Here is a 24,018-nt window from a genome sequence, read left to right on the forward strand (position 1 = left end):
GAGACCCAACGGAGCAGCAGCTCCCTGGGATGCTCGGGACGAGGGTGCAGGCGGACAGTCACGGCTGGCATCGAGGTAAAGCCGGGGACATGAGATTAGGGGGAGAACAGGCTGGGCAAAGTGCAAGAGAGCAGCATGTATGTGGTCGCAGGGGCCGTGGAGAGAATAAAAAACACCCTCTGTGCTACAGATGCTTATTTTCAGATTTGTTTACAGTCATTCTTACTCTTATTTTTCCATTTATATTACAAAATGCCCCAAAGTGGACAGATTTAGCGAGCTGTTAGTTGGGGTGTGATGCCTATATATGATATGGACACAGACGAGCCCAAGCAACAGCAGGTCAAGGGCCCTGTTTGGGGGGAAGTCACCTCCAAGCCCTCGCATGGCTCCTTCTCCTTCATTAAGGAACATACCCTTAAAAATGGCCCTTTCATAGCGGCAGCCCCCAGGAGCACTCACCAGCGTCGCCCTCCACGAGCACAGCGTAATAAATACCCGAAATGTAGAGCAGATCGATGGCGAGCAAGGCGGGGGACACTCGAGGCTCCCGGCACGTGGGCGGCATGGCGAGAGCCGCGGCGCGTTCGGCATCCCGACGGCAGCACCGCGTGGAGCGGGAGCGCGCGGAGGAGCTGCCCAGCCCTCAGCCCACCCGGTCCCCACGATCCCGGGCACCGCGTCCCGCCACCCACGACACCAGCCCTGCCGACACCAGTGCCCGGCAGCGCCCCTCGTCACCACCAGCCCCGGGAGCGCCACTCGGCTAGAATGAAAACAAAGCATTAAAATACCTGTCGGGATTGTTTCTGGGAAACCAGTCATTGAGAATCATCTGTCAGCAAGACAAAATTAATTACTACATGTAAAATCCAAAAAAAAAAAAAAAAGCAAAACCAACATAAATTTAAATATTACATAATGGTACAAAAATATTCACAAAATCCTCTTGCTATTTATGTTCACCTTCCTAATACTCAAACTAGCCAAGATTATTACACCCAATTTGGTATAATCAAAAAGGAGAGGAAAAAAAGATTTTTTTTTTATTTGGCTTTAGAAGCTTTGCAGAAAGCCTTCCACAAATTACAGTAACTTGCAAAATTCAGTCATGTTTTTGAATACGGTTAGAGGGCTGGTGCTTAAGAAACTGCTGGAGTTTAAAAGTTAGACGTTTGTGCTTAAAAAGATAGTAAATAGAAGCCTTAACCACTTCATTCGCTTGAATCATGGCAATTACACTGCTCTCGTGCAAATATTTTACTAATTTATGCAGAGTTAGTTTTACTTATACTTTAAATCAATTACCAGTAATATATTAAATATGTTTTAAAGTTTAACATGTGAATATCGTTGTGTGCTGGAGTTTTAGGGCCTTTTTTGGAGACGGCTGTGCGTGTTTACACTACAAGGGCTTCGAAGCTTGGCAGTGGCTGCGGGCCTGGTGCCGGAGCGGAGGCCGCAGCGTCGCGGGGCCGGTTCCCCAGGCCGGGACATCCCTGTGCCTCGCAAACGGAGGCCAGAGTCCGAGAAACCACCTCCCACCTCCAAAAAGAGAGGAAAAAATACACCCATCCAGGCTGGCTTGCTGTGCAGAGAGCAGCCTCCTGATAAATTTCTTAAGCTTTCCTTGCTGTAGGATAGGTCTGGCATTTGCAGCAGCTCCTTAAGTACTGCCCAGGTTCTTCATTTTTGGCCAAAAAAGAAAGGCGTATCTCCAAAATATCAAGTAAGAGGAGAGGCTTGGGCAGTTCCTCTGCTCTGAGGAACACTAAGGTGTTGAAGCTCTTTCCTTAGCACCCCTCCATGTCTTCTCCACAAAACCCTGTTTGGGCTGTTTACAGGTGAGTTTTCAATTAACACCCAGTCTTAAAGCCCTGCTGTCCTAAAACCTCTCTACTAGCACAAGGCCTTTCATTAACCATCACTACCAGACCGATAACATGCCGATAACTTCACACTCTGCTCATGCACGTCCTGCAATCCCGTCACACAGGGACCATCAGTGACAACTCGGGTCTATCCACCTAACACATCCTTAAGGTGCAAGGAAGGCCTCACTAAGGAAAACAACAAAGAAATCAAACGAACAAAAAACTCGAGATACTGGAAAATCCAACATGACCCGTGAAACCCAGGCCTGCAGGAGCACTAGGGATGCCCAGCATGTTGGCAGAGGCCATGGGTGCAGCAGGACTGCGCGCCTCCGGAAAGCCAGCGAGGAAAACACCGGCTCCGGACCCAGGCTCCTCCACCCAGGAAGCTGAGACTGCAAATCACTATTAAGAGCTGGAAGGAGATGTGCCTTTTGTGGAAGACATGAAGGGTAAAAAAAAGAAAAAAAGAAAAAAAAAAAAAAGAAAAAGAAAAAAAAAGAAAAAGAAAAATAGCAGAAAATGGGAGTTGTTTGCCAAACTGGAAAAATCAATTATTCTCCTGAACAACAGTGGTGACAAATATAGCTGCCTCTACTCCCTCCTCCTCCTCCATTGAACAAATTGTTAAAAGAAGCCGCAATCTGTTGAACGACAGCCCCCAGTATGGTCGCTTTGTTTGGGAAGTGAGCACAGAAAAGGTCTTGTTAAAAAGGAGCCACGAAGCTCCTGACACGATTTTGGATTCGCCCTCGGTGAATCCCCGTGTTTGTTTTGTTGAGTTTAAAGCAGCCATTCTGAACTGGGTGTTTGATCATATCAATGCAAATAAATGCTTGAAAAGCACCCAAAACAGTCCAGATCATGACTATAGTGCTTGGACTCCTTCCATCTAAGCGCAAATGCCCAGTCACTTAGTCCCCCTCCTCCCTACAAGATCTTCTTTGCTTGGCTTCTTTTTTTTTTTTAATAAATATATATATAATCAGCATTGTCTTTGGTCCAACTACTGTACTTTTAAATGCAAACTAAGGTTTCAAAAACCAGCTGATAAACACCTCTCTTCAAGCAGGATGAATAAAAACCTGGTAGCGACATCCTGGTTTGGCAGCGCTACGAAGCCGGGTCCTAGGGGCTGCTTTTGAAGGCGCTGCTCCGGCAGCAGCCATGGGAATGTGGCCGGGCTTCCTGCTTCCCAAAGGAGCGCTCCACGAAACAGGAGCTGTCCAGAGGAGAATGTGGGCACCGTAGAGGTTGGCTTTAAAAAAGCCCCCTGCCACAGAGCAGCGCATCAGCTTTGCCCTGACCCTCGCAGGTTATGATTTCTGAGCATTTCCAGCCCGTGGCAGGTGGGTTCACGCAGCTCTGCTAATAAAGCAGGAACTCATGGCAAGCCTCAAAGCTGTCTTAGCACTTCTGTACTCCGGCACCCGCTACAAGGAATGCATCCATGCCAATATGCCTGCGGTTGCCAAATTGATAAAATGAATAATGCTGGACACCATTTTTGCTTTCTTTTCCTCTTCAGCTGAATACATTATAAAAAAAAAAAACCCTAAGAATCTTAATAGCTGTTGAGCATTCAGCAGATGGTACCATCTAGGCCCATCTAATTCTAGGCCAAGCAATCTAAATCCCGGCTGTAGACAAGGAAATAAAATGTAATAGTGATGAATTGGGGACAAGAGCAAAAATTTGAGAAGACTGAGGTTAGTAGCTGTTTCTTAAGCACAGAAAATAAAGAGCAGTTATTGTACTTAGTGGTAGAAGACCTGACCAATCTGCCACCAAAAAGTGAACTCGATTCTGATCTAATACGTAAAATTGTCATTTCAGGCGTTGCTTCTGATTTATGTAGGGGCAAATCAGGGGATCTGAGCCAGGCCTGACTCTACTTCCATTCTATGAAAAAAAAACATAAAAATCAAATGGAAATGAACCCCCAGTTTCCTAAATACATATATTAAGAAAATGTCCCACGGATAAACCATCCACAGAAACTGCTATTTTTTGTTAATGTTTTTAAAGCTATTTTTTATAATGAGGAGTCAGTTTACTGAGACGAAAGCATAGCAAAACTGAAAAAGAGAAGGATTCCTGAGTACAAAGTGCAATGAAAGGATGTATATGCTTTTCATGTAAGCATACATTATGCCTCCCATATTGTTTAAACTTGCTCATCACTGAACTACTCTACATGTAACTAAATTACAAATGGCTCAATGCTAACAAAACATAGCAAATTAAGACAGAATCAGGTCAGACTTCTGTTTGAATTATCTAACCGAGTTTCTAACCTGGCACAGTATTTGGCCACAGTCAGGAACTATACTAAATACACACACGCACATATACATATGTATATGCATGCATCTGTGTGTCTGTATGTGTGTTTTTAAGAACATATATATAAGTAAAACAGAGCAGTAGTTGAAATCTAAGTGTTGCAGAGAATATTGCCTGGGCGGAGGGAGACAGGGGAAGGGGATCAGGACATACTTAGATCAAGATTTGTGGGGTAAAATCAATCAAATCCATTAAAAAGGGCTTTACATTTTGGGGTACGTGATTTGATCCTGCCCAAATCAAGCTCAAATACTCAGACTACATTAAATTACAGATGGAAAACTATAGGTAACAAAAGCTGCGGAGAGTGATCAGCCTAAAAGGTTTATTGCTAGGAGAGGATATTAATATTATACATTAATGAAAGCCTGGACCTTTCACTTCGTAGAGCACTTGGCATGCTAATACCGGGATTTGCCTGGGTTTGTGCTTTTTGGCATTCTTATTATTTCCAGAAACTGCAAATTTAAAAACTATACATACAACATAATTTATTACTTCTGCACAGTTTTAAGGTAGGAATCCTTCATGTTTGCAATTTTTTGCTTTTTCTATTTTAAATGTTCTTCGACTACGTGAACCTCAGGCTATAAAAATGAATATAGGCATTGCAGCTACACAGATACAAACATGCATCTCTCATTTCAGAAAACATATAAACGCTAATCTATTTTCTATACAAAATATAAAACTTCACATGTTCTCTTCAAGCTCATTACTGACTACTATCTTAAGCTTGTCAAGTGTTTTAAAGGAGCTTTCCAAGAGAAGTTTGTAGTTAAGCATATGGTAAGCTCGTCCAGTCCATATGACTGGTTGAGCATCGACCACTACTGTTGATACAGTTTCCCTCAATATTATGACAGTATTTGTCAATGAAAATTAAATTGCTGTCAAACTTTTCCCACTAAACTTACGGCACAACACTCGGAGAAAGCCAGCTTCATGACTCAAGCCAATAAGGCCTATTCTAAATACTCCTCTATTTTATCCATTTGTGGAAAGGTCTCTACGGATTTATTTCTGAATTTTGCAATAACTAATAAAGAGTTTTCAGGGCATTCTAAGTCTGCTGGATAAACCTCACATTTTATTTTTGATCAAATACTGTGATCTCATATTTAACGTATTTACTATTTTTCACTATATTCTGTGAAAGACACCCACAGCATGAGCTGGGAAACCTTTAACTGTGCATGCATTTACCTTAACGGATTAACGGATACCAGTGCAAATCCTGAGCGTGTTGTTTCAATTACCCAGGTAGGTACCAAGTTCTGCTCGTGTATATATGGATCTGTTCAGATTCACATTTTGAGGGTTACACAGGAATCACATAAAGCAACAGGCCTAAACAAAATTTGACTCGACAGATATAAAATACTTATTGAATAAATAAAGTTTTACTATCTTTAAAATACTTTGACAGGAACATATTGGTGAAATATTACATGCTTTAAGCAAACGTGCTGTAGATCTGTTCTCTAGCTTAAAAAAAAAAAAAATCTTTTTTTCAAATACCGAAAAACAGTCCCTACAAATAAAATATTTGGCATAATATCACAGGAAAATTATAAACAAGACTATTGTTTAGATTAACCTTACTTAAACTTCCAAAAAATGCATTATGGCTATTTGTTGCCTTTTTACTTTATATAAAAAATAAAACTAACAGAATCTGCCATCAGTGAATGAGGACTTTAGGAAGAAAAACACGTAGATGGGTATACCAAGGACAACACGGCATTAGCCGGCAGCACGTATCAAGAGAGCAACGGGTTTTATTTGGTGTTTTACCCTGTCCCTTCTAGAAATGCAGTTAATCCCCAGGGCTCTCCCTGGAGACCAGACCCCGCAGAGCTGCCCCTGGAACAGGGACAAATTCCAGCCTTCCCGAGCAGGCTCCTGCTCCCGTACGGATGCACCGGAGAGGAAGCTGCAAGCACGGCCTCGGCAGAGCCCTGCGCCGGGCACGGGGGATCCAGCACGGGTGACAAGCACACATGAAGCACCATCATGCTTTGCCCTGGCACTTCCGTACAGGACTCTCCACGTTACTGAACCTCCCCTGTTAAAATCCATGGACGCTCCTTCCACTCAAACGCAGGAGCAATCTTACATTTCCCTGTCGTTGGAGGACTGGAAACTTGAGTGCCACTCAGTGCTCCTACAGCCACACGGACAGACCCTGCCGAGGCATCAAACCAGCACTGAAGGCATTTTGCACTTTGCTAATCCAGGGCTGCAGAAAAACGCATCAGAAGAGGCAGAGCTTTACTCCTTTGGGGAGCCCTTTGTAAGGCACAGGGGATAGCGCTCAAGGTCATTGGTTTCTCTGCTTTTGACTAAATTATTTGTCTGCTCTTAAATTCAATAGGCAATTTCAGTTGCAGCCACTTCCCAAAGCCTAAATTTGGCAGATGATTATACTTAGTCAGTCTGTTGGGAAGCAGCAATGTCCCTAAAATACAGATATGGAATTAAAATATGGAGCAGAACAATGAGTCTATTTGTCTCTTGCATGGAGACACATACACAAAGATTACCCAGATGGAAAAGGGATATAAGAAGAATCCCAGAAATGACAAGCACACATTAAGCACCATCGTGCTTTTAAACAGAGATATTTCTTTGAGAAATTATTTGCAACTCCAAGCTGTACCTTTGCCGTGTACACATGGCTTGGGCACGATGAGCAATTGGAACTGAGATTAGCTGGAGACTCTAACGGAGAAAAATGGGAGAAGGCTGATACATATCTGTGAGCAAAGGTGATAATGTCACCCCGGCCCATCACAATTTCAGCACAGTGATGGTGGAATTTAAGTCTCACTCTCATATCGAGTACACAAAGAGGTACATCTTGGCAGTATAACAAAAGCCAATGTGGGTGGCAAGGTAGCTGCAAATTTAAGCATGAATGCTCTGGATGTGGGGGCTTGCACCTGATTACCAGATGCTTCAAGCAGATGGCCAGGGAGAGGAGAGAACAAGGCTCATGGTTGCTTTGATAGGGTTACAAAAAGCACCAAAACCGGAGAATGGAGGAAAAGAACATTTCTCCGAACACACAAGGTGCTCAGATGAACAGGGCCATGGAGACACTGCGCACGCTCCACGCTGCAGCCGAGAGGATGGTCCCCAAACCACGCTGGCGATTAAAGAGTAGCAGCAAAGTTTAAAGAAATGGAGATCAAGAAAATAAAAAGTTACCACCATTCAGCATGGGGAGCTGCATATGATAAGATAGGATATTATTACACGTTGGGTTTTTCCTCTTCGGAGTGAGCCCCGGGAAGCCTCCTCGAGGAGCCTTTCCCAGACCCATGGTTTATTGAGGGGGAAGCAGCACCCACCATTTCCACAGGACTGCAAGCGAACCAGAAGTGCCGGCTCTTGCAATGGAAAGGCAAACCAAAAAAAAAAAAAAAAAAAAAAAAAAAAAAAGGTTGACTTTTCCAGTGGGGAGGTTTTAGAAAACAGCGTTTTCACCTTGTGTGGAATGGGATAAAAAAATGAGAATCTGATTCTCTATCATCTTGACCAGTAGCCAAGGCAAAACTTGGCGTAGCAGAGCGCCCTAATAAGCAGGTCACCGGTCGTGCCGTGAGCAGTGGCTCTCCCCCAGGAACGGCTCCGGAAAGGCAGGCACAACCCAGCAAGAAGCCCCCGTGCTCACCCTTCAAACTAGTTTTCTCAAAGAAAGCCCCTCTCCTAAGCTCGTTTTCCATCAGCGCGCATCAAGCAACAAAACGCCAGTGACTCCTTTTGCCAAAGGCTCGGGAAAGGGGGAAGGGGCCGGCAACCTGACCATGGAGAGAACGACGAGGAGTCCTATGGAAAAGATGAACCACCTTAACATTCCTCTCGCTCAAAATGGCCAGTGCCCCTGCGCAAGTTTGGAATCTGCCGAAACTCCTGGAGGTGACTCCTTGCCAGCGCCGGCGCCCCTGCCAGCTCGCGCACAAACGAACAGCTTGTATCTCCATGAAAACCAATGGATGGAACAAATTGTATTAAATTATGTAAAATGAGACTAAAGAGCACAATCCACCAGTTAAAAAAAAATATATATGTTTTAAAATTGGAAAATCTTGTTTTTCTAAATTTGAGAAAATTATAAAGGATCGTTAGGAGGGGCAAATGTTAAATTTTTATTGCACTTAAAGGGATGTCTCGCAGCTTTAAGCAGGAAATGAGATTTATTCTCTCATAGGTCAGACACACATAATTCTTTGGTGCCTTTGACACCTGTGAGTTATTTAGCCTTCCTCATACTTCAGCATGTAGAGAAATCCCATCTCTACGCGCTGAGCAGAGCCCTGTGACAGTCTCAAATTGTCCCTCCCCGTCACACGGTAGGAGCTGTCAGGGCACATTATGTGTCCAAATTTCCTTCCACTTCTCAGAGACCCTTTCTGGAGGGGGGAAGGGGATGCAAATAATGGTAATTAGCACCAAATTTGCCATGTCCTCCAAAAATGATTAAGGATATTTTCAGCGCCTTTTGGGGACTTTTGTAATTTAAATATACTGCCGTGTCCATGTGAAGAACATTCCAGCAACTTTGCCCGAAATGGGTTTTAAATTGATGATTTCTGAGCATGAGTCAGTTAATCATGAACAAAAAGATCTGACTATTTCTGTATCCAGGGTGGCAGAGAGGGTGAGGTTGCGAGCGCTCTTGGCTGGTTGGAGGCTTTAAATGACACTCTATTGGCATACAATGGGCCGCCGTAATTCAGGGCTTTGTTCCGATAACGCGGGGCTCCGTGGGCGCCGCGCGGTGCAATCCGGTGCCCACGGAGCCGGCCCGTCCCGCTGCACATCCCACCTCGCCCGCGGAGGACGAGCCGGACCCGGCGTCTTCCATCAAAGAGACAGGGAGTCATTCATCCACTTTCAAAATCGGTTTTAAAATAAAGGGTTTGGTCGGCATATGGTTTTCATTTTTCTTTTCTTCCAACCCCCCTTTATTTCGTTGCAAGATCGACATGCAGACGCACAGCTCCTGGCTGCAACAGATAGTTCATTTATCCTGCAACCGCATTAACTCGGTGCATATCCCCACACCTTCCCAACCCAGCTCAGGGAGGGTATTTTTATGCCGTGCGAGCGAGTGTCGGTTTTAACTCTCAGTCCTACCACGCAGCTCTCCACTGGGGATCTTTGCAATCCTTAAAAAAAAAAGAAAAAAAAACAGAAAAAAAGAAAGAAAAAAAAAAAAAAAGAAAAAATAACTTCTGCAGCCGGTAAAGCACATACAAGAGCTGCTCAGCAGGACAAATGAGCATTGTAGCTTCCATAGTCACATACGCCATGGGGAGCCCCAACTAATTTCCACTCTCAATAGAGCTTATACAGACCTGGAAGCTTAAAATTGTTCCTGTCTTTCCACTGAATAAGGCTGGGCTCCCGGTAAAGAAAGGGACTCCTTTGCCCAGGGCACAGCGAAGGCCTCGGGGCTCTTGCTCCACGCGTGGACGCAACCAAATGTGACCAAATGTGATGGAGGCTTCTGCATCCCACCACCTCAGGCCACCTCCTCATCGCTCTGTCACCAGAGCTGGGGCAAAGGGCAGCGTGGTCCCTGTTCCTGCAAGCAGGTAGTGCTCAGAAGCTGCCCTCGAAGGGTTAACGCTTTGACTTTACAAATGAAATCTCCCTGTCTGCACGATCCAGTTGCCACTGCCAGCCCAGCCTTGTGACTCACAACAGCTGGAGTTGCTAAACTGGCAGCGTCGCAGTGTGGCATCGGGAAATTTAAGATAAAAACATATACGATACAAAAATAATCCTAATAAATTCTGGAAAAACGCAGAAGTGCAAAGCTCCACGCGCTGAAAAAGCATCATGCTAGAGAAACTATTTTTAAAAAGGCTATTAGGAGGTGTGAAAGCAAAGCTGTCTATTATGTTTCTAAAGAAAGGCACCAAATGCTTATTTTTCATACCAATGAATTCTGAGTGACCATTTTTGACAGACAGTTAGCACAAGGTCACTGCCAGTCAGCGGGCTGCGGGCCAAGAAAACCTCCCGGGTGCAAATTACAGAACTTTGTACATTAGAGTGACCAAACAATTGAGAAGAAAATTGAACTTGCCTAAACAATGTTGGTTTATATCATCTGAATGAAACCTGATCCCAGCTGCTATTTTCTGGGTTTCTTTTTTATACATTTTATGCAGCAATTTATATATATATATATTTTATTGTTTAAATCTAGCCGTTATTCTGCTTGCATTTTCTCTATGCGGTAAACTGAGGGAATAATAATAATAATAATTTTTTTTTAAAAATCACAAAAAAGAGGGAGAAAATACCTCCTTTCCCACTAAAGAGAACATGAAGCCCCCCATACACGTTTGCAGGGAAATCAGAGCACACTCAGGGCTGGAAGTGCAAATTCCTCTCATCTGAACGGTTAAGCCAGTTGCAGTTATAAACAAGCAGCATTTCACCCTGCTGATTTGGGGCTGGGTTAGTACTTTCCTCCAAACAGTCTTCAGATAGTTTACGCTAAGCAAAATACCCCTTCAGGAAGCCGGCAGGCCAATAAATCGGAGTATTGCAGGGCTGGGAGGGCGGCACTTGGCGGAGCTCAGAGCTCATCCCGGATCCGTGTGAGCTCCCGGGAATCCCTGCCCAGCGGCTCTGACCCTGCCAGCTGCCTTGTCCCAGGCCCTGCAGAAAGCTGTGCACTGGCTGCAGGTACCTCTGCATCCGACCCACCATCTGGGGCAAGAATGTAGTGACATCCTTAATTCGCTTTCAAATAAGCTTCTCCTCCTCCTCCTCCTCCTCCTCCTCCTATTTTTCTTCTCTTTTTTTTTTAATATGAAAAACATTTTTCATCGTTACCATCTACATTTTCATTCATACACATCTTTTTCATTATTTTTTATCAGTTAATCTAAAATGATACACCAAGTGCTACTTAAAAAGCCGGTTTAATATTATTTCTTGGAAGGAAAAGATCTGATTCTGATTTCACTCACACTGGCGCTGATCAGAATTCACTTCCATGAAGCCAATAGAGTTACACTGGTATAAAAGTGATACAAATAAGATCAGGATCAGCTTACAGGTGTTAGGCAGCATTGTAGAAGAAATGCATTCAAATAAATTCTTACATGTATAGTATGCTACGCGTGTATTGGAAGTGCTATTTAAACACACAGCAGTTGAATGAAGAAAAGAATACCTCTCTAAAAAACAATGATTTAAATGTCATTGCAAAACACCACGGGAGCAATTGCTTTCTCCCCCAAATGTCGCCTGAAAATTCCAAAGAGAGCACTGGTAATAAGGACCTTCCCTGAATTCAGTGCTTCTAAAATATATAAGGACTATCAAAAAACAAAAAAGCTTGTACAGGTGATACACATTTTTTCCATCAGACTTTTATGCAAGAAATTGGGCTTGCATATTACATATGATTCAAAAAGAATAATTAAAGTCCTACATGGACACATATCTGCCTCAGGGCAGACCTTTTATGTTGTTTTGCATTCCATGTGTCACTCAAAAGAATTGCAACTGGGAAATGATGTTGAACTAAAATAAGACAAGAACACATTGACTAAAATTATACCCTGTCCAATTTGCTGACACCCCTTTAGACATCTCACCATGATTGCTCTGGTGAAACCACTGTTCTACGTATGGGTGACATTTAAACCAAACATAGTGGTACACTGAAATCAAATAAAGGATTTGAAGACTTTTTTTTTTTTTTTTTTTGATACCGTAAAGTATATTGGATTTGAATACAGGAGAAAATGAGATACTTTGAGCAGCAATCTGCATTTGTTATCCTATCTAGAAAAAAAAAAAAAAGTATCAGTGATTTTGTGCAACTAAGATGTTTGGGCCAATAATCAGATTAGGAACCTGAGTCTTTACCCTCATGTGCCCAAAACTGCTGCAGAAGTCAGCGGTGGGGATGGGCTGCAGCTTGCAAGGATACCAGGGCTGAGCCTCTGTCCTACAAAAAGAGGTTTCCCAAAGCCCTGACATACGAACACATTTAAGATGCACATTTTTTGTTCCAGCACAAGGTTTGCCTGGCTCTGCCAGCTGGGAATTTGGAGGGCTGCAGTGCTGTGTGTGAATAGCCCGGGCACCGCGGCACCATTCCTGCAGCCCATCCTTGTTATCCCAGCACCTGCTCTGGAAGCCAGGAGCACAGGATGAAAACCCAGGGATTTTTATGATGCATTAGATCCTTTTTTAAACCACTTAGAGCTAAAATTAACACATCCTCTGCAGGCTACCCATCCCACCTTTCCTTCCCACCTCTAGCCTTCTCTTCGGCTGTTTTGTTTTCTCTTTCGTTTCACTCACTTCCTTAATTAAGTTGATAATGTAATTATGTCACAGCTGTAGCATCCTCCTCTTGCAGAGGTGGCTGGATTTCTTTAACTTCAACCTGTTTGGTGATTGATTGATATGTACAGAGATAATTATAACTTTTAAGCCAGGATATAAATAAGTTTTAAAAGGAAGGTGCCGGGGAAGGCTCCAAGGGGACTAGCATTTGGCAGGGAATGGGTCTTGTTGGCTTTCTATGGGGAAGCAGAGCTACCCAGCCTCAATACCCCACTAAAAATACACCGGAGGAGTTTGGCTACTGTACATTTTCAGATGGAAAAGCACAATAATCTGAACAAAGGATTCAAGCTAACTTGACAGATAACTTGTAATCAATATATTTACCTTCCTATTTTGCTTAAGAGTAGAATTTCCTGTGAGGTACTTGATATATGACTCTTGGTAATGAAAGAATAATATCCCTGACCTTTTATTACATATGGAAATATTTAAGTGTTTTACATCAACACATCTCGGCACGTTAATAGGAGACAATCTAGGAGAACAGTTAACTGAGAAGAGGAAAAAAGCTTCCTCTTCTGGAAATTTGAGTAGCTGATGATCAGAAGAAGTACTTGCCCCTATGAACAAACAAAACGTACCTACTGGAAAGTGTAAACAGAGCCAGTGTGATTCATGAGCCCCAGCATGTTTTAGAGCAAACCTGCAGGCAAATGCGTATTCCAGAAATAAAACCTACTAGTGGGAGATCCTGGCTGCGCATGGAAGCAAGCAAAGAGCTAAAATTCAGCCCTTCTTCCTTAATGTCAGCCTGCTCCTTCTCCCTTCACGCACCGATGTGCTCTTCTTGACATACCGCCTCTTTGGGCGCGCTTGGAGCGAGCCGCGCGCACGAGAGGCCGCGTTCCCTCGGCCATGTGCTGCGCAGCCGCCGCCCTCCCCAGCGCTGGCAGAGCGTTACTAAAAATACCGCTCTGGAGACGTTACTACGCACACACCAAACTTTGATCTTCCAGGCCTTCTATATCAATCAAAGAGAAAGCAGTTTCGCTGCGACATGCACAGGCGCTCCTCCTCAGAGCTGTCCGTCAGGCCACAACGGTTAATAGGAAGCCGCAGCGCCTCCGGGGCCTCCAAGGCTGCTTTCCTGCACTGCTGCCCCTCCAGGCTGAGTAGATGGGCTGAAGCTGTAGATCCTAAGCATATGAAGCTTTCCCTATAGGCTTAACCTACGAGTTAAGGCCGTGGAAATTTTAGATTGCTGTGTCTGTTTTGGAGACACCTTCTAACATCTTTCTCTCACACTTCTGACACGAAGTTTCACAGACCCATCTTCTAAGAGCACATTCTTCCTAGAAGTTTATGATATTTGGCGCCCAATAGGGTCAACCTTTAAAATATATCTGGTTTTATGGGACAGATAGGATTCCTTTCTGCTCGTGCTAGGGCCTCCATAGGATCAAAAGGCATTTCTCTTAGACACACCCTTGGTAAGTCTTTCATCTGTCTCTATTTTCCTTACTAGAAGGAAAACTAGGTCTGCACAGCTGCAAACCAGGGGTGACCGTAGCTCTTCCAAGCTTTTTGACCATTTTCTGCCTCACATGTGGTTGAGCCATGAATAGAATCCAACGTACACACGGTGTTAACACAGTTACCTGGACACCTACCTAAAAACAAATTTTAGAAGCCATTCATCTACTTTTACGTATTTATGCAGAATAGAGATTTGGATATTTTCTGAGAGGTAGGGAGGTAGGAGAAGCACAATATACAATTTTCAACGGCTTCATGTGAACGGAATGACATATGTAATCATCTTACACCGCTTGGTAATATGACTTCAAGGAGGCACCACAAGGCAAGTGCTGGACTGCCAGCAGACACTAAAACCCACAACCACCTTTGTCCAGGTATTTCCTCAGGGATTGAGAATCAGAGATGGGTGCAGTGCACCAGTTATCTTGTGCAAGTGTGGACACCACTGCCAATATCACTTTCAATCCAAAGTATCGAGAGAAAGAAGAAACTCCAACATAGGTCTCTCGGGATGCTGCCATTGGGCAAGTTCATGTGTCTGGAGAGTATAGACACTTCATTACCATCTCTTTGTTCTAACAGCTTTAAGGTTGCATTTTTCATGCATCATTTACATCCCTCTCACTTTTAGAAAAAGAAGTACAGAGAGGAAGGGAAGAAACCAAATAATAAAATGCCAAAGTTGCGATAGCTCCCTATGGTCAAGGATAAAGGTGAGACTGTGCTAAACCTCCACAGCTTTCCCATTGCAGCATTAGTTATTATACAGTGTCCCCCCCGCGACAAGCTCAAGCTTTTTTGCATTTCATAGTCTTGTGTGGAGCCACCCTGGAGTCACACGTGCAATGTGTGACTCCGGGGAGGAGGGGGAAGCTCTGCCCTCCAACGTGCGGACACCCAAAACGCGAGGGATGCTGCCTCCCGAGAAGGTCCATTAGGAACTGCCAAAAGAATCTTCTTGCTATTATGAAATGGAAATTATTTGTAAAGCAAGGTTAAGGGTCACACGCAGGCATTCACTGGGAATTATTGACATAGGTATGACATAGATGATAGCCAATCAAAAAGCAATTTTATAAACATTGTTATTAAATAGTAGGGTAATTGCTTTAAGTACTGGAGGAATGTCAGGGTCATACCAGAGTTTTGTTGGTGTCATGGTTTTTTATTTGACACTTAGTGGATCAATGACACTTAGTATATTTATTCTGAAATGTGAGCTGTGTCACCAGCCTGGAAGCTAATCCACATACCGCATACTACCCCATATTTATATAGAAATAATTTCTGATTTTATTTCATTCACTAAGTATCCAGCAATGCAAGCGTCAAAGCTCTCTACACATAAAAGTATGGAAGTAATTAGGGATTATGTGGTAAGTGTACAAACATAGTTTATATTACTGTGTATTAGAAAGGACCCCTTTTATAGCTGCCTTTGTCAATTTGACAGAGCAAAGGGTTTTAATGTACTGTAATAAGAAATGTAAGAGGGGGCAAAGGACAGCATGGCTGTGATGCCTGTTTGTAAACCGCCTGGCCCTGAGGTCCTCCCTCTCTTCTGCTCATCTGTGCTTCATTCTTATGCTATGGTCATATACATTAACTGAGTTAATAACAATCTGATGGGGGGAGAGGCTGGGGAAAGACCCTTAAATGTACGTTGTCAGGCTGCCTGTGGCGCTTAAACCTGGCCTCGGCGAGGGCAGAGGCTGGAGGAAGATAGCAGGATATATATATAACTGGAGGCAAAATTTGCACAATAAAATGTGTTATGGAAATATTTATTTGGTTGCCCACCAAGCCACAGAAGGACCCGGTTTAAAAGGGAAAGCTAGGGGTGAGCAGGCAGGGAGGCTCAGGCAAGCCCCTGGGCTGGAGCTCTATTGGCCTGAACTTGGCAAGTGGTGCTCATGTACATCTCAGAAGGTCACTCTGCATCTGCCCTTGATCAGGCTGTGAGCCTCCAGCCTCCAGTCCTACCACACCACCCACCCTCCTCCTCCTCCATGAAAAACAGCCCCTGTGCAAGTTTTGCTGTAGCCTCCTCATGACCTCCACAGGAGTATGATGGAGGGATGGACAGTGATTATTATTTACCGTTCAGCAGTCTGACAACACTCTTAGCTTCATATGTGGCACAGCAGATGACAACCGTCCTTCACTGAAAGAAGTTCAGGATTTAAATCATAACACGGAGCGCCTGCTACCCGCCTGCTACTGCTGTTGTGGCACTCCATGAACTTCAGCTCAATTAAAAACAGAAATCGGCTGACGCTGACAAGGTGCGATTTTTAATATAACTGAAAGTAAAAAGTATCAACACCAATTTACTATAATTAAAAAAAAAAAAGTGGAGGGGGAGAAGGGAGAAGAAGGGAGAATAATAAAAAAGAAAATCGCAATAATATTTTAGAAATGGGTGGGCTGTAAATACAAACTGTGCCATGTTGGAGCTGTGGGGTGACTGAGATGTGGCTGGAATCACAGCCTGGAATTACAACAAGCTCTCTTAAAAAGTCACATTTTGCTGTGACTTATATAACAGAGATTATGTCGTGTCTGCAGATTGACTAAATTGGTGGTCCCACATAAATCTAACCTGGCGTACACCAGCTCCTCGCCAGGCTTTGTGCTGTGCTTTTCTTCCAGAGCAATAATCCACGAGGCAACTACTCCCAGGAACAACGTCGAGCCAGTCTGCATCTCCTGGTATTCTGGGCCTCTAGTACCTTAGAGTGCTGGTCTCTGTCTAGCACTTGCAAAATTCAAGCAAGGAAATAAGACAGCTCTGTAAAGGAGGGAAGCGGGGACAGATCTGGACCAGGAGACAGGTGATCTCTTTAGTGTAATAAAATCACCACCTTAATTTTATTATCTACATACAGACAGGTCTAGATGGTGAGATTTAGATGCTCTGTTTAATTCAGCTTTTAAGAGGTTTGGGATATCCAGTTCCTTTCACAGCTTTGAGAAACACAGCCATGGTCTACGCCAGATCAGGGAAATTCAACATCTCTCTTTTTCCAGCTGGGTTCATGAATAGGATCTGAATTCTCCTGGTTGCACTCCCACCTGAACTTCCCTCCCTATCTCTCCATTCTCCCCATGTCTCCTTGTAAAGTCTAAACACTCACTTTTGCATACCAAGGAGAGGAACTAGGATTTGAAATTAACTACCTACTGCAGAATAGAAATATGTGAGCCACGTAAATCCAACATCCCCCACTTTCTGTTTCAACATATTCAGCATGTAGAGAAGCACATTCAGGAGGTTTCTATATTTGATGATCTTTTTCCATTCAAAGTTTCTAGTTAGTACTATGTCCTATTCTGTGAGTTTTATTTTGAGCACTAGGGCAAGCACATCACACCCAGAACTGGATAAAATATGTACGTCTACTTCCAGTCTGTGGCAACAGATCCCTTCCTACCCGCTTGGTGAACACTTGACTTGATTCCATCTTAACTACTTGGCTGACCAGGCACCAGGAACTGCTGTCCCCGTTACATTGGTTTCACCCATTCCCACTTCATGACACAGAAACATTTTTATGTACCACTGTCAGTGAACGAAAACATGGTGTAATAGCCTGCCATTCTGCCACAAACGTAGCAGGATAAATATTTAGAGCCTCAAAATATCCTTTTTTGTTTGTTTGGTAATATTGCCTAATATCCAAATGCGATTCCATTTCCACTTACGACCAAGCCCAGGTGCTGGCTCCAGCTCTGCTCCTTACGCCTGCGTGGTGGGTCTGGGCTGCCCTTTCCTCCCACAATCCCGGGTGACTATTCCCCAGGGAAATCAAAGAGGCATCTGGGCAAGCAGCATCCCTTGGTGGGATGTTGATATCCCACCCACCATCCACGCTGGTTCCCACTGCTTTGTCTTGTATTTCATCGCTCAGCTTTGCGATCCCAACTATGGAGGATTTCAGACTTTTCCTGAGTCCTAAAATCTGTCATCAGCCTCGCATTTGCATTCGACATTAACAAAGAAAGAGCTGAAAGTATGAAAATCTTAGCAGTGGGAGAAGCTGGAGGGAGGTGTAATAAAATGAAGTTGCATGAAAATAAAACAAACAAGGAACAAGGTACATAGCAGAAAAAAATCAAAAGGCAAAATAAAAGATTAAGGAGTGCAGGTAAAGATAAAATTCAAAAATGCTTTCAATGTTGATTCCCTGAAACACCCCACTGTTTTTGTTTCATGCAGTATTTTGATGCTAGCATCTAATTATTCTTTGCAGTGTTTTATCTCCCCCATTATAGTATCACCAGATTTTTTTTATTGGCACTTCCCTTATTAATGACTACAACACCTACGTTTAAGGAGCTAAATGAGTTCTCTCTTTTCCTGAGCTGAAGAGAGGGGGGTCAGCAGAAAAATGAGAATTATTCTGTTGTATGCAGATGTGTGTTACTCAAAATTATTTTTGGCCATTGAAGTGGCTCCTGCAGCTTGATGAGGCAGAGGGAAGATTTGTTTCCCTCACTAACTGCGAGCTGCAGCCCAGCAAAGGTGGGCACCAGGCTGGTCCTCACCAGTCAATCACAAACAGAATTTAACAAATCTCACAGCTTCGCTACAAAAGTATTAACAGTTTCCTCTTGAAAAACTGTCCTTAATTAATCTGAATTTTCTTTTCAGAATCATACAGCACAACAACAAAGCACATCTCCTCTTCTCTCATCACCATGGATGGGACGCTGATGCCTGCTCCAGTAACACGCGCTCCAGAGTGCCCAGGTACTCACGGGACCCAGGACTGAGCTCCCATCCTCTGCAGCCCTGCTGGAAGCCAGGCACCCACATCACTCCCACCACAGCTGCCTCCTCCAAGCATCCCACCAGCCCATGAGCAGGTGGATCTCTTCCCAAGTAATTGCCCAACCATCAAAACCTGCACCAGAACAAGGTGAGAAAACCCCAACCAGCAAAAAACAGGTGGGTATCACTTACACACCAAGTGGGAAAAGCAATCCAAGTCGCAAATAACAGCAAATAAACTTTTGTCAAGAGCCAGAATTTTTCACACCTATGTCAAGTTGGCAACAAGTTTGAAACCTACCCCTTTTCCTCCAAAACACGACTACCCCACTCCTCACGAGAAACAGGCTACACTAATGTGCAGGGCTCAACCGTGCTTTTTATACACTTAGGTTTCCCAGGTATTATGGGCTTTTAGTAATTAATTAGAACAAACTCATAAAGATCTATATAAATATTATATTAAGTAACTGCTTAGTGAATCACTACATGTTTATATTAAATTAAATGAATCAAATGAACACTCGTGATCAAAGTTTGATGGCAGTGCAGCAGAATTATACTACAGAGACAGACAGACAGCCTTTGGGGGAGACAAAAGCTAAAGCTTTCTTAACATAGAAAATGTTCCATGAATAGGGTTAAATACTTAATGGTTGCTAGCAAAAGATAAGACAAATATTCTTTGTTAATATTTATAGAATCCCATCAGGAACTCTTTTGTCCTAGCATTGTTTCCAAAATTCAATCCCCTAGTTATATCCATCATTTTTCATGTGATTAAAGGAATCTAAATTTGCTGCCTTGTCTTCTAAAAGAGTAAAAAGTTAGATCTGTATTATTAAAGCCTCTTGGTTGGAGCAGCAAATGTAATATTGATAGTCCATGGTATATAAGTCTAAGAAACCTACTGATCACACACATGAGATGTAAAATGTATTCATAACAATCACAGCGCTATTCCTAAAATCTTGGGACCCAGCTGAAAAAAAAAAAAAAAAAAAAAGAGATAATTATATCCTTCCTAAGCAGGAAAATGCAGCATTTCAGATTGATAAAAGGCACCAAATAAAAGATTAGAACCATAAGTAGGAAGAAAAGACAGAGGCTTTGATGTTGGGGAAGTGACACTCAACACGTGGGTCTCTTGTCACAACTACCCTTCATCTTAGAGATGAGGGGGTCACGGGGACCTTCTGCTGCAGCAGAAAACCCATAGCCGTAGCCATCTGGAGCCACGGCAATACCTAAATGAAGGCAGTCTGCAAATTACGGGGTCCTGACAAAAGTCAGTGAATGGTCCTAGGATGTGAGCGGCGCGGGAGATGGCCAAGCCCCAACCTCCAACCTCGCCACGCTCCTCGGCCCCTGGAACGCGTGCGCCAGCATCACGACACATCCCAATGTGCAAATGGGAGGGATCATGTGAATGGAACATATTTCTCATTTGGGCATTTTTATGCTGGAAAACCAACCAAATTCTTTTTTAAAAAAGATTTCTTTCTTCCACCTTTGGAGAACCAAGACTCGGTGTTTCATTTTTCTGAGCCTATGAAAAATTTTCTTATAAGTCAGGCAAAAGCCAAGTCCTCATTGATCCAATTTTTTTTTTTCACCCCAGAACTTCTTAACAGCTTCAGAAAAATAGATAATTATTGCAGTTAATTTCAGCAAAACAGTTCAAACTCATCAGGGCTGCACAAGTATAATTTACTACTCCTTCTGACTTATTGTTTTGACTAGATGTAGATTGATGATTAAAGTGATAAACAGTAACATTTTTATAAAATGGCTGACTCTGCCAATGGCAACTGAATAAGAAACATGCTGAAATCGCTGTGCTGTTATTGTGATTGTACTCAAGGCTGTCAACAAAGAATATAAGTATTTGACAAGGTGTTATCTAATTGTGTTTTTAAAAGCCACGATACATACATCTTTTAATGTGTCACTTTAAGCAGCAAGAGAATTTCTTTTATTAAAAAGTACAAAGGAAAAATGAATGCCTTGCATTTTCTTGTTTCTTTTTCCCAAGCTCTGCCCTTTTGCCGTCATTCGACGGAATATATTTGCTCTTTAGTCAAATTGGCTTTTATTTAAATGGTTGCCCAAAATAGCACGGCAACATTAGGTGTATGAGAAGAAAGAACAGTGTGTCCCACAGACAATTTTTACCTCAGCCCTAGTGGGAATTAACTGATCGAAACAGAAGGCTAAGAATAAAATCCTTTTGACGCTCGGAGTTAGTGAAACAGCATTTTGGATCAAGGAAAAGAGTTGTTTTTTTCTTTTTTCTTTTTTTTTTTCCTTTTTAAGAGGTATCACCATAAAAAGTATATTAATATGCCTCCTTTGGAGTTATCTGCAGTCTGTCATGGCCCTCTGCCTTAAACGCAGATGTCTTTACACGCAAACCTAGGTGTCCTCGAGAGCCCATTTGCAGTGGGGACACGGCTCCTGCGCAGGGGGTGATGCCCCATGTGGAGGTTAGTGCTTGGGCAAGCGTGAGCTGCAGCTCCACAAGTAGCCACCAGGCCAGCCTCATCCAGGGCACCTCCGTCCCACCAACCCGTCCCCTAAGGGACACGTCTGGAAGCCACAGGAGAAGCAGGGTTTGCTCTCCTGAGTTAGGAGCACGAGTGGATTATCAGGGAGAGGGGCAGCGGCAGGAGCCACCTCAGCTCTGTCCTCTCCACATGCAGAGCAGCTGCTGCACGGGAGACAGGGAGTTAAAGTGGACGCAAAGCGAATTAAATAAAGATGCTACAAAGAAAGGAAACTCCTACTTCTGTGCTGTTGTCTTCCAGGATGACAATAGCATTATGAAATGCTGTGAGGCCTGGGAAGAGACAGGATTAACTGTTTGGAAACTCCTTTTAGGAATAGTTTGAAGCATGGGGAGGAGCAGAGGAGCTGGTGCTTGGGAGCATCTCCGTGGTCCTCCAGCGTGTGAATTTCATCTAGGATGGGAGAGACAGAGCTGCAAAATTATTGCTCCCTTTTCAACTAGAGAGGGTCACAAGAGCTAATGACGAGCAATGTTAATACTGTCTACAGATGCCACCACAAGTCTCTTCTATGGGCACCAGCAACAGGCTGCCGGGGTGCAGAAGCGAGCCCTCATGGACCGGGATGTACTGGGAGCTACAGCGACCATCACCCCAAGGGGTTTGACTGCTGGATGTCCACCTGAGAAAGCAGATGAACCAACTTGTCTTCTCCATAAGCAAGAGAGAGGCACCGAGTCAAGCATTTCACCACCATGCGCATAAATGCCTACACGTTAAAGAGAAGAAACTTTATGAGAAGTGGGATGGCAGAAATGTTACACTCGCCTAAAGACACAGTATATTTTAGGGTAAGTAGTTGAGGGCTAAGTAGAGCGGCATGCTAATCCCAAATGCAGACTTCTGAATTGGGCAGAAATCTGAACAATGTCATTTGCATGCCGGTCTTGGCAGCGCTGTTGAAATATAGAGGTCAATTTGGTCTATAATGGGACAGCAACTTCTAATTTTTAATCTCAATGGTATTTTAAGCACGGGATAGAAGAAAAAAAAGCTCTTTGTAATAAAACTCGCAGACAGCTACTGATTGACCTGATTCTGCGAGGTAATGCAGTTCATCTCCTTTCTGGCCTGTGCTCTGTGTACTTGTTTGTCTTTGAAGGCATATTTGCCAAAAGTCAGGAGCAAGACTAGAGTCTCAGTCTCACCAGTTGTGAATATTTTCAGTAATGTTTGACAGTGTGGGTTCATGGCACTTCTACAGATAATTCCTCAATGTTAATTTTAAAACTCCCTTTGTATTGAACTGTTAATTTTTTCAGAGGGAATTGAATAAACACTCTACAGCTAATGACTAAGTGGCCTCCAGGTTTTGCATGTAAAGATGTAGAATAAATTAATCTAATGCTGGGAAACCCCCTACGTTCCTCTTTGCACAGGCAGGTCACGCACCTGCCTCGGCCATGGTGCCAGGCACAGGAAATAATGAAAAATAGTGTGTTGTTAACAAAGGATCTCTTTCTACGGAGGATCCCAGCTATCATAAGAACTATCTCTAGCCAGTTTGAAAGTTTAAAGGTCAGAAAATAACCGGTTCAAAACCCTGACCTTTATGTAAACGAACCATGAGGAGAAACAAGGTCCTTCAGAGCGGAGGGAGATGTTTAGGGACGTATCTGGCTGCCCTCACACATCTCCCACTGGCCTCGGCAGAGGTGGCCATGTGCACGCACTAGGCAGGAAAGCAGCACTAAACTACTGCAGTCCATACTTCATCCTCGAGAAAATTGAGCAATTTCGTCAGCTGTAGACCTGGTTCTAAGCAGAAGATGCATTAGGTGCTCTGAAATAGCCCGAGATGGAGCTTTCCTTTTTCTACTGGCAAGCAAGAAGCGAGTCCAGCCAGCAAAAAGGGACTCCAGAAGGTGACTTAAGCATAAACTAGGTGCATCCTCCTGGGCAGGGCAAACACATATGGGGATTCTCAACAGCCTGGCAGCCATGAACCAGCACACACACACTTAAGAGATAAAAAAAAAGGGGGATAAAACAAATATGAAAGACACATAGACAGACAGATGTAGGAAGAAAAGCCTATGTTTTGACAGAGATGCATTTTGACTTTCTGTACTGTAAACACTGAAAATTGTTTAGTACTTACTACTATTTTGGGCCTAGATCCAGTCTATCCACCGGAATTTTAGAATATGCTAAGCAAGAGGAAAAACTGTTATCTGTGTGGTTTTAATTTTTGGTAACATTTTGCCTGTAGTTCCCTTTCAGGTACCGATATGCCCTTTAGTAGTAGCAGATTCCAAATAAATTACACTACTATAAAAGGTTTTACCACCCCTTACATGGGCTAGAAGCTACCTGAAGGCAAAGATAAAAAGGTAATGCAATTAGTTAACTTAATCTGAGGCGGAGTATCTGACTCACTTGAAGCAAGTGTAGAATTCCAGAGTACAGTCCCAAGGAAAGATCTAATAAGTTAATGTAGAGAAAGTTAGATATGCAAATGGATACAGTTTTGATGGAATCCACACAAGTGGAATCAGGATCTGGCATTATAGAATTATTTTTTACCCTCCTTTGACCTTTTTTTTTTTTTTTTTCCATGAACAACTGGGATTTAAAGGTGGTG

General features: G+C 43.3%; 1 protein-coding gene across 1 annotated transcript in view; it reads right to left on the bottom strand.

Moving 5' to 3' along the window:
• The window catches only part of ZNF536 (zinc finger protein 536), a 324,478-nt gene that overhangs the window by 55,900 nt on the left and 244,560 nt on the right, over nt 1-24,018 (bottom strand). The window contains exon 10 of the mRNA XM_026042304.1: nt 795-835. Coding sequence (XP_025898089.1) covers nt 822-835 — 14 coding nt within the window. The 3' untranslated portion in view covers nt 795-821. The remainder of the gene's footprint in view (nt 1-794; nt 836-24,018) is intronic.

Source organism: Nothoprocta perdicaria, unplaced genomic scaffold, assembly GCF_003342845.1.
Source record: "Nothoprocta perdicaria isolate Ctin4 unplaced genomic scaffold, notPer1 scaffold_30, whole genome shotgun sequence".
Classification (NCBI taxonomy): Eukaryota; Metazoa; Chordata; class Aves; order Tinamiformes; family Tinamidae; genus Nothoprocta; species Nothoprocta perdicaria.